The following is an 8,837-nucleotide window of genomic DNA, read 5'->3' on the forward strand; positions in this document are numbered from 1 at the left end:
GCGAAGCGTTTACCTTCATCGGTCTCGAGCAAGATGTCGGCTTTATCAGTTTTGTTGTCTCGAGCGAGACGTTGGTTTCATTGGTCTCGAGCAAGACCGATCGACATGAAACAGCATCGGTGTTGTTTCTCTCGTTGAACCAAAGAAGTCTTTAGGGGCTCGTGCTTCTTCTTTGGGAAGTGGAGAAGTCTTCATAGTGAAAGATGTCTATGGTTTTGGCTCCTTGAGGTCCATGAATTCTCGTTTGTCACCTTTCCATCAAACGGTGGTGAGTATATTCCTTGTTTCCTTGTCGGTGTTTTACTCCAAGAGAGATATGGTGTAATCATCATAAAAAGAGGAAGTCAAAACCAATTCACAGGGCACATAGGACTATCTTTTTTTTTTGGGGGAAGAAGATCCTCATTATCATGAGATCATAATAATATATTTCTGTTTGTTTACAATTCTCTCCATCCTCCAATGAGATGTCTCGTTGAGCTGATTTGATGGAGGAAAGATTCTGGTCTGGTCGAATACGTGACCGTGTCGTGAAGAAAATAACGAGCACTTTAGTTGTCTTTAAGAGCCTGTACTCTTATTCTTTGGAAAGTGGAGAACTTCGGTTTCTAGATGTCTCTTCGATACAGATATCGAGCTCTCGAGGGTCGGTCGTACTTAGTTTATTGTACACATTCCGAAACGTGCTCGAGGTATTGCGTTTTGGCCTCTTTAGATTCTTCTTTGCTTTTGATCATCTATTGATTGAGGATTCCTGCTCGATTCGTGGTAAGGTCTTTTTCTTCGCTTTGTTCTAAGACCATCTTCTGTTGATAATCGCTTTGATGCATCTGTTCGGCTAGCAACCTTTCTCGTGTTGGGCGATCATTTGACTGGACCCGAACTCGGGAGGTCGGGCTATCAGAACTCGTCGTCGGCCTCATGCGGTTTGAGAACGTTATCGGTGAAACTCGGCGAGATGTATTATTTTTATCAGTAATAGACATTCAATTTAGCTGAGGCCGGGATCAAATCTCATGTTCCGTTTCTCGTTTATGATCTAGTAAGATCGATGCCATCGTAATGTGATGGTTATTTTGTTGTGGTATTAGACACCATATGAGATGGATCCATTTTCGTGCTTACAAGCCTTAGATCCTATCAAAGATTTTTTCGTTTCTCTTCCCCACAGTCGGCGCCAAAATGTGGAACCTAAAATCTACACTCACAATTTGATAGTGATCGGGAGTTCAATCGAGGGAAGAAATAACGTGGGCAACGATATCCTTAGAACACAACGATGTAATCAGGTATGAGTCGACAAGAATGGACTATATTCGTAGGTCGAATATCATAGAGATATCGGGATTAAGATGGATCGTGACTGAACTCGGGATCGAGCTGCCTACGTACCCGTCAAGGGATCAAGTCTAAACGTAGTTCGATTATAATCATCTCGAAAGAGATGTCGGTTTCTTCGGTCATGGGCGAGACCTCGACTTCGTTGGTCTCGAGCTTGATGTTTGCTTCGAAATCTCTTGTCTTGAATAATTAGTAGTTAGTGTACGATTGATAAGTTCTCGAGCTGCATATGATCTCTTTAGATCGATCTTGTCGTATGAAGATAAGGTCGATCATTAACATGATACGAGGGTCGCTATCGTCATGGATTCTGGTTTTCACAATTACAAAGATGTGTTTACGTCGTGAGAAGATTATTGGGAATCTCATATCTCTCGTTCTTCTTAAACTATACAAAAATGGATGACTTGTTTAATCATTAAACAGATATAATGATTCCATCATGTGTTGGTGGAGGAAGATGGCTATCTTGCCGAGACCGAAGTCTCTCCACCTCTTCGTGAGTCTTTATTCTTTTGTTTTCATTCTTTTTGTCTTTGTTTCGTCCAAGGAGAAGATGCCCTCTTCGTTAGATCCAAGGCCTCTTTTATATGAGAGCAAGGTTGTTGCAAGAAGCTAGTAATATGGTTAATAATTCGTTGCACATGCTCCACCTTTCTAGCTACGACTTATTATTTATTGATCGCTCTCTGATATATAAAGAGAATAATTCTCTTGTTCTTTGACTCATTCAAATTCAAAGAACCTCGGGCTCTATGGGCCGACTTCGGGTTACGAGTTCTCATGGGCCTGTCTAAGTTCAACTCGAAGTCGTCGTTAGCCGGTTTTTTATATTTTTGGCGAAAAGGATTTAGTGCTAAATTCTGGTCCAACAACCATGACCCAAAAAAATTCCGGTTCGTTAGCCGGTGCGGTTTTAAAAACACGGAAAAAACCCAAACACATCGTGAGTGGGGCGAAATGTCATTTTAATACCCTTACTAATCACAGGTTACGGTGTAGAGAGATACTTGAGCAAATGAATAGGACAGTTGTGCCAAATTCGTATCACTTATATATTCTTAACATTTCATAAATAAAACTAAACATATATAAATTACTTAAAGTTAAACTTCGATCAAAAATGTTTGATTCTAATTCTAAACCTAATAGTCATGAGACATGATTTTAGAAAAGAAGTACAAAACAGGATTTTAGTAAAGCAAAGATAAATAAATAAACACAAAGGAGAGTGGAACCAAGAGAATTGGCACACTAGTTATTGTTACTGTTGTTAGAAGGTTGACCAGTCCAATAAGTTTTAACAGCAACAAGAATCTTCTCAGGATTGTATGGACCTTTCTCATGATCCACAATTTGAGTATTCCACTTCATTCCCTTCGCTATTTTCTCTACTTTCGTCAACATCTCCACATTATCTCTCAACACAACCGTTCCTTCTGGTCTCAATATTCTATCCATCTCCAACAATATCAGCGTCAAATCACATCTTACGACACAAAACAATTAACCATTAATTTCGTTTATCATTGTTAGGGAATACCACATTAAGTATAGAATATATAAAGGACGCGATGTAGACTTACCTGTTATCATATAAAGTGAACAATCCTCCTGCATGAATCATATCATAAGTTCTTGGATAAGTAGAGAATCCTTCACACCAGTCTTGATACGTCCCAATCAATCCACGCTCGTAGATCACGCCTAAAGTCTGTTTCTCTGCATGGACTGGAACAACATTCATGACCCAAGATGGGTATTTAAGCATCGACGCAGCGAATCCACCGAGGTAAGCATTCATGTCCATTATGTTCCTGAATCTTCCACGTGAAAGCTCTGGGACTATCTTCTTGTAATGAGCTATCCTCTCTTTCCAAACCTCGTTGTCTTCTCTAAACATCTCGGTGTTGATGTCTTGTATGGTACCTCTGATGATCCTAGGAGGTACCGCGAATGCTCGGTCTGGCCAATCCTCGAGCGCACCACCAGCTGATTCCTCTGGATTGTTTGTGTTTGGTAACGGTGTTACGCATGGTTCCAAGTCTTTGTACCTAAAACCGAGAGTTTTCAAGTATTGATTCTTACAAAAATGTTAGACATGAGATGAGATGGGAGTTACCAAGCAGAATCTGCGTTGTCCGAGCTGCTGCATATTGGAGGTGATTTTTTGTTTTGTTTGAGCTTTTTACACTCAATGTGATTGATAGGCTTTTGCCAAATGGACAAGTCACCTTTTTCAATCACTTTCTTCCAGCAAAGACTCTTTGCTACATCTTCTATTGAATCTTGTTCTTGTTTTAAATCCTCCTCTGTTCTCTCCCAACCTCTCCAGTACTGTTTCCAGTTTATCGGTGGCCCCGAGAGGATCCAGTAACCGCCCGGTCTTAGAACTCGGTCCACCTCCATCAGGTACAAACCATCTGCAAAAGAGCTTAGTGTTAGTGTTCTTCCTCATCCTACGAAGAGAATAAGAACGTTTCATTACCATTTTTAAACCAAGGGATCAAACAACGAGAACAATGAGCAAGGTCAAAAGCTCTAGCAGGGTAAGGAAGCCTTCTTGATCCCATGATTCCAATTATGGCAGGAACTCCACGTTCTAAAGCAAACTGAACTTGAGCTTCATGAGTGTCTCTTGGAGCAAAAGACACAGCCATAATGTCTCTCTTCAAGAGATAAGCACCAAAACTAGCAACCTAATAAAAAAAACAAAAAAAAAACAATCAATCAATGAAATATTTACAAAGACAAAAGGAGAAGAGTTTGAAAAACTTACACCACATCCAGTGTCAATAGCTGTTCTGATTCCACCATTAGTAAGAGGAATGAGCCTAGCAATGTCATCGATATAAGCATCGGCTCCACGGGGAAACATAGTTCCACCACCAGGGAATCTAAACCGGTCACCTTCTACTTGAATCCAGTTTTGGACTGCTTTCTCAACACTGAGCTCTTTATGAGGGATGTTGCCATACCAAGCATAGTCTCTGCTTTGCGGCCATTTGAATGGAATCTTGTAGTTTGGTGGAGGAGGAATCAAACAGTAGAGAAGCTCGTCTTTTGAAGGACAATGCCTTTCTCTATATTTCATCATGTTCCTATCGAATTTCCTTCCTCTTTGTCTATCTTCGCAAGGAGTGTATTCACTCAGGGATAAGTCACATGGTTCAAAGTACTTGATGGTTTGGTTTGTTTCCTTGAACTCATCCTGATTATGACTTTTGAAATCTAATGACTCAGAAGATGAGGAGGAGGTTGAAGAAGAAGGATTTGATTTAGTCTCGCATCCCATTTTGGAGTAAGAAGCAGGGACATTGTTGTTTTGCCATGCTCCTAAAATGTAAAACAAAATACAGAGTCCGCTTACACCAAGAATCAAAGTTAGTTTCTTTCTTCTTGCTTCTGTTTGCTGATGTTGACCTGTGTTCTCTTTAGCCATTCTTGAGTGCAAAGACTGAAACTTTATCAAGGGAAATAGGAGTAGGACAGAAACAGAACAGAGAAGAAAAGGCAAAATCAAAATCAAAATCTTCTGTAGATGTTTTTTATTGAAGTTACAAATAGTGTGATTAATGAATATGAGAAGGCGAAGTTAGATTTTTTTAAATAATGTCAAATGTGAATCAACACCATCATAGAACGTAGAAATCTGATAAGATTATTGAACAATGTGAGAAAAAAACAAAACAAAAACAAGGTAAAAAAAGGAGAGACTGACTCTATTCTTTACCAAAACAAGAACCAAGATCAGTTAATTAGAGAAAAAATAGGACGTTGACCAAGAACAGCCTCATGTTCCTCCATTGTCTCCTTTAATATCGTTTTACCATATACACACAAACATTTGCTTCTTGAACTAAATGAAACCTTAAAAATGCATATGCATATATACGTGTGCAATATCAATCTGCAACAAATCATGAGTTTGTTCCACCTGTGATTGAACGAATAATAAGTGGGTACATTTTGATTTCCACTAGTGCAATGCTGATTAACGATTTTGATTCCCTTGAGAAGCTAGGTTTCATCAAGGATTGTGTTCACACGCATATTACAGACATGTATATATATAAATGGAAGCATCCACAAGTATAAAGTGTAGTGTTTACCTTGAAGGCAACGGCAATTATTAAAGACTTTGGAGTAGTCTATGGATTCAAAGCATCAAAACATATTTATGCTGCAAGTTTCTTGGTTCTCTTTTTTAGGGTTTCTGAGAGTGTAGGGTACTTGCAAGGCTCTCTAATTCTACTTCGACTGAGAAAACTCTACAAATGCTCTAATCTTTTAAGCAACTCTCTTCCTCAATTTTGCTGAGAGACGTGTTGAGAAATCTTGTTGGAGAAAATCTAGCAAGATTATGCTAACCGCTAATATTCTAGAAATTGATTTCTTGTTGAATAATTTCTAAGGTCTTAACGACTAAAGTTTTTTTTTTTGTATCAATTAGTATGTGAGATTATGGTTTTAATATTCTCACTCGCCACAATTTGATAACCAGAAACAAGCCTGAAGACTATATTAAGCACTGCATAGCCTATAACTATAACCATTTCCAAGAATATGTAAAATAAGCAGATGGTATTAAAAACTTTTGCAAGAACAGAGTAAATAAAAACCCAAACATAAAGGACAATGAGTTTGCATATAATGATGGTCCAAAAGAAACAAAACTACAAATCCATAAGAGATGTAAACAAAACGCTACAACTAAATCACTCTTCCACCATATGAATATAATATATAGCTTCATTCTTCAACAGCGATCTTTCCCTTCTCGCTCACATAGATACCATCAAGAAACTTCCTAATATCCTTCTTCTTCACATGGCATTTCTGCTCAAAACCAAAACAATCAACAAAAACAGAGCATTAACAAAGACAAAGTCTGCACCTTTACAACACGAAACATAACTAAACCCATCACAGACAAGACTCAACACCATTACATTGCATGTTCCTTACTCTCTACAACATTTTTAAACAAACCCATATCAATAAGAACGTACCTGATTAATCAGAGCGCACGAACGTGAGACAAGCTCGATATCATTACCCTCAAGAGTAATCTCATCCTTGACTTTCTCAGACCGAACAATGGTAACACCATCCAACATATCAACCTTCCTAACCTTCTTCTCGCCAAGGAAGTTACGGATCTCGATGGACTTGTTGTTACCGGAGATTGAAGCGTTGATAGGGAAATGAGCATACACGAACCTCATCTTGTAAAGGAAACCTTGAGTGACACCAGCGATGAGGTTGCTAACGTGGCTTAGAGCGGTTCTGATCGAAGCACTGGCTTTGCGAGAGCCGAACCACGAGTCGATCTTGAGCTGTCGCTTTCCGGTGACGGCGTCTTTGATGAGCTGGAAATCGAGGTTGAGATGCTTGAAGTCGCGAGTGAGCTTCCCGCGTGGGCCTTCGACTTCGATCACCTTAGCGTGGACCTTGATGGTGACGCCTTCGGGGATGTCCATCGTCTCGGATGACAAGATCGTCTTCATCTTTCGTCTCTGAGTGTGAAATGCGACGGCGGTACTTCGGTAATAGAATTTGGGATCAAAACCCTAAAGATCGCTCTTTAAATATATGTCCCCCGTGTTTTGTCACACATTAAGGGCTTAAAGGTGACTAAATGGGCTTTCGATAAAGGAAAACCCATCAGATGAAATAAAGTTCATAAAGTCATTTATGTTATAATTGTTATAAACCAAGTGGTGATTGACCCATATCAGTCCCAAACCATCCGGCCCATCAGCTATCCATCCGGTTCATTTGTTAATGATTTAGGCGAATGAGAGTTTATATTTATCTATACTTGATGTTTATCCTTTTCCATATGTATTTAGGATAAGTACTATTTTCTATTCCTATTAGGAATATGATTTAATTTTCTCTTATGACGGTCTAAATAAGACGGTCTAATACTTGTATAAATATAGACGGTCATGAGTAATAAGCTTACACAGCATCTCTTTTATAACATGTTATCACAACGATAGCCTCTAACCCTAAGCCCCCACGAAATTCCTTAAACTCAGCCGAATATCACAAAACCCTAATTCCGGCAGAACTTCAAAGAGATCGTTCTCCCAAACCGTGAGGACCCATACGACGAGCAATATATCAAATTGAAGCTCTCGCCGAGATGAATCAGACGCTGCAAACCGCTTGTCCATCCGATCACTGACGCGCCGTCACGCTCTGCTACAGTACGCATCGCCGATTTGCTTTGAAACCCTAATCGTTTTCCTAACCCAAATCCGAGTTCTCTCTCTCTTGAAGTTAGCTCTTTCTAGACGTGATCAAGTAAACCAGACGTTCTCCTTCTTCCATGTTCATGATACGACCAAGCAAGCAGCCCGTCTGCGACCCGACTCGAAGAACGATCAGCTCGCGGCCTCCTTCTCGCTTTGGTGGTCCAAATCTACACTCCATAAGTTTCTAAAGGTAAAACTCGAAACTTAAAAGAATCTACACTGAATTTGGTTGATTGATAAAGATCTGAACCATTAAAATTTGAAGAACCATTAAAATTTGAAGAACCCTAATCTAGGATAATAGAAACCCTAACATATGGAACTAAGTTTTGGTTAGATTGTTTTCCTGTTAAGTTGATAGATCAATGGCTGTTAGGTTCCTAGAACATTGATTGATCAGTAAGGGCATTGAAACCCTAAATCTAAATTATATCCGTTTCCTTTATGATGTTTTGAAAATCTGAAATATCAAAAACCTAAATTGATCCGACTGTTTTGATTGATTGATTTTGATGTATCTAAGGTTTAGGTTGCTAAATTAAAACCTTGAATTATCTTTGATGATTGTTTGAGTAAATAGAACTGTTTAGAATCGAATTTGATCTTAAAATTGTTAAATTGCTGAAAACCCTAATTTTCCTTTTTGCATAAATAGATTGATAAACAAGTTTCCATATTGTGATTAACTGTTTGAATATCGAATGAACTGATTAGGAAAATTGCTAGTTTTGATTAAAACCATAATCTGTACAGAATTGTGAATTTTCTTTTTTTGCTAAAAGTAGAAAATTTCCTTTTTCCTAAAATTTCCTTTTCTACTTGCTGGAAAATTTCCTTTTACTGTTAGGATTGCTAGAGAATTGCTAAAATTGACTGATTGATCTGATTTAATTCTTTTGTAAAGCTTGATATTGATAAAATCAAACCGAAAAAAATGGCCATGAAACCGTAATATGATCTGATGATACTTGCATTAATACTAAATGTTTTAAGAAAAGTAAAACATAAGAATTATTGACCTGGTCTCACATTGATTAAAAATCGGCCTGAATATGATTGTTGTTATGATTGATGCTTTGATTGCATTCAGATATAAAATCCGACCTCTAGGGTTGTTGCATCACAATTTTATAAGGCCGTGTGGCCTAAAGCATCATATAGACCTCACATACTTGTTTTTCTCGCACCATGGTCGAGTAGTTAATTGTTTGGTCGAGAGACTTGTGAAAC

At 38.5% G+C, this 8,837-nt stretch overlaps 2 protein-coding genes across 3 annotated transcripts; both read right to left on the bottom strand.

Moving 5' to 3' along the window:
• Nucleotides 1-2,520: 2,520 nt before the first annotated feature.
• On the bottom strand, nucleotides 2,521-5,575 carry LOC106316406 (probable methyltransferase PMT17). Of its 2 annotated transcripts, none has more exons than XM_013754290.1 (6): nucleotides 5,454-5,575; nucleotides 4,121-4,784; nucleotides 3,830-4,040; nucleotides 3,464-3,764; nucleotides 2,928-3,395; nucleotides 2,521-2,830 (listed from the first exon to the last, which is right to left on the bottom strand). In XM_013754290.1, exons 2-6 carry the CDS (start codon nucleotides 4,781-4,783, stop codon nucleotides 2,596-2,598), a joined length of 1,878 nt encoding a protein of 625 aa, XP_013609744.1. In that variant the 5' UTR covers nucleotide 4,784; nucleotides 5,454-5,575; the 3' UTR covers nucleotides 2,521-2,595. The 2 variants fall into 2 exon arrangements, with proteins under 2 accessions (XP_013609744.1, XP_013609743.1); XM_013754289.1 differs by having other exon boundaries at nucleotides 4,121-4,804.
• A 351-nt stretch (nucleotides 5,576-5,926) lies between these two features.
• Nucleotides 5,927-6,916, bottom strand: LOC106313639 (60S ribosomal protein L9-2). Its single transcript, XM_013751507.1, has 2 exons — nucleotides 6,354-6,916; nucleotides 5,927-6,180 (listed from the first exon to the last, which is right to left on the bottom strand). Exons 1-2 carry the CDS (start codon nucleotides 6,849-6,851, stop codon nucleotides 6,094-6,096), a joined length of 585 nt encoding a protein of 194 aa, XP_013606961.1. The 5' UTR covers nucleotides 6,852-6,916; the 3' UTR covers nucleotides 5,927-6,093.
• Nucleotides 6,917-8,837: the final 1,921 nt, after the last annotated feature.

The sequence above is a fragment of the Brassica oleracea genome, chromosome C9 (genome assembly GCF_000695525.1).
Source record: "Brassica oleracea var. oleracea cultivar TO1000 chromosome C9, BOL, whole genome shotgun sequence".
Lineage (NCBI taxonomy): Eukaryota > Viridiplantae > Streptophyta > Magnoliopsida > Brassicales > Brassicaceae > Brassica > Brassica oleracea.

Bases quoted from the DNA above. Each gene is read 5' to 3' on its own strand.
- LOC106316406 (XM_013754290.1), bottom strand. From the start codon at position 4,783: ATGGCTAAAGAGAACACAGGTCAACATCAGCAAACAGAAGCAAGAAGA. The intron at 4,041-4,120 runs GTAAGTTTTTCA...TTTTTTTATTAG, and splicing joins CTATTGACACTGGATGTGGT to GTTGCTAGTTTTGGTGCTTA. The intron at 3,396-3,463 runs GTAACTCCCATC...TCTCGGTTTTAG, and splicing joins GACAACGCAGATTCTGCTTG to GTACAAAGACTTGGAACCAT.
- LOC106313639 (XM_013751507.1), bottom strand. From the start codon at position 6,851: ATGAAGACGATCTTGTCATCCGAGACGATGGACATCCCCGAAGGCGTC. The intron at 6,181-6,353 runs GTACGTTCTTAT...GGTTTTGAGCAG, and splicing joins CGTGCGCTCTGATTAATCAG to AAATGCCATGTGAAGAAGAA.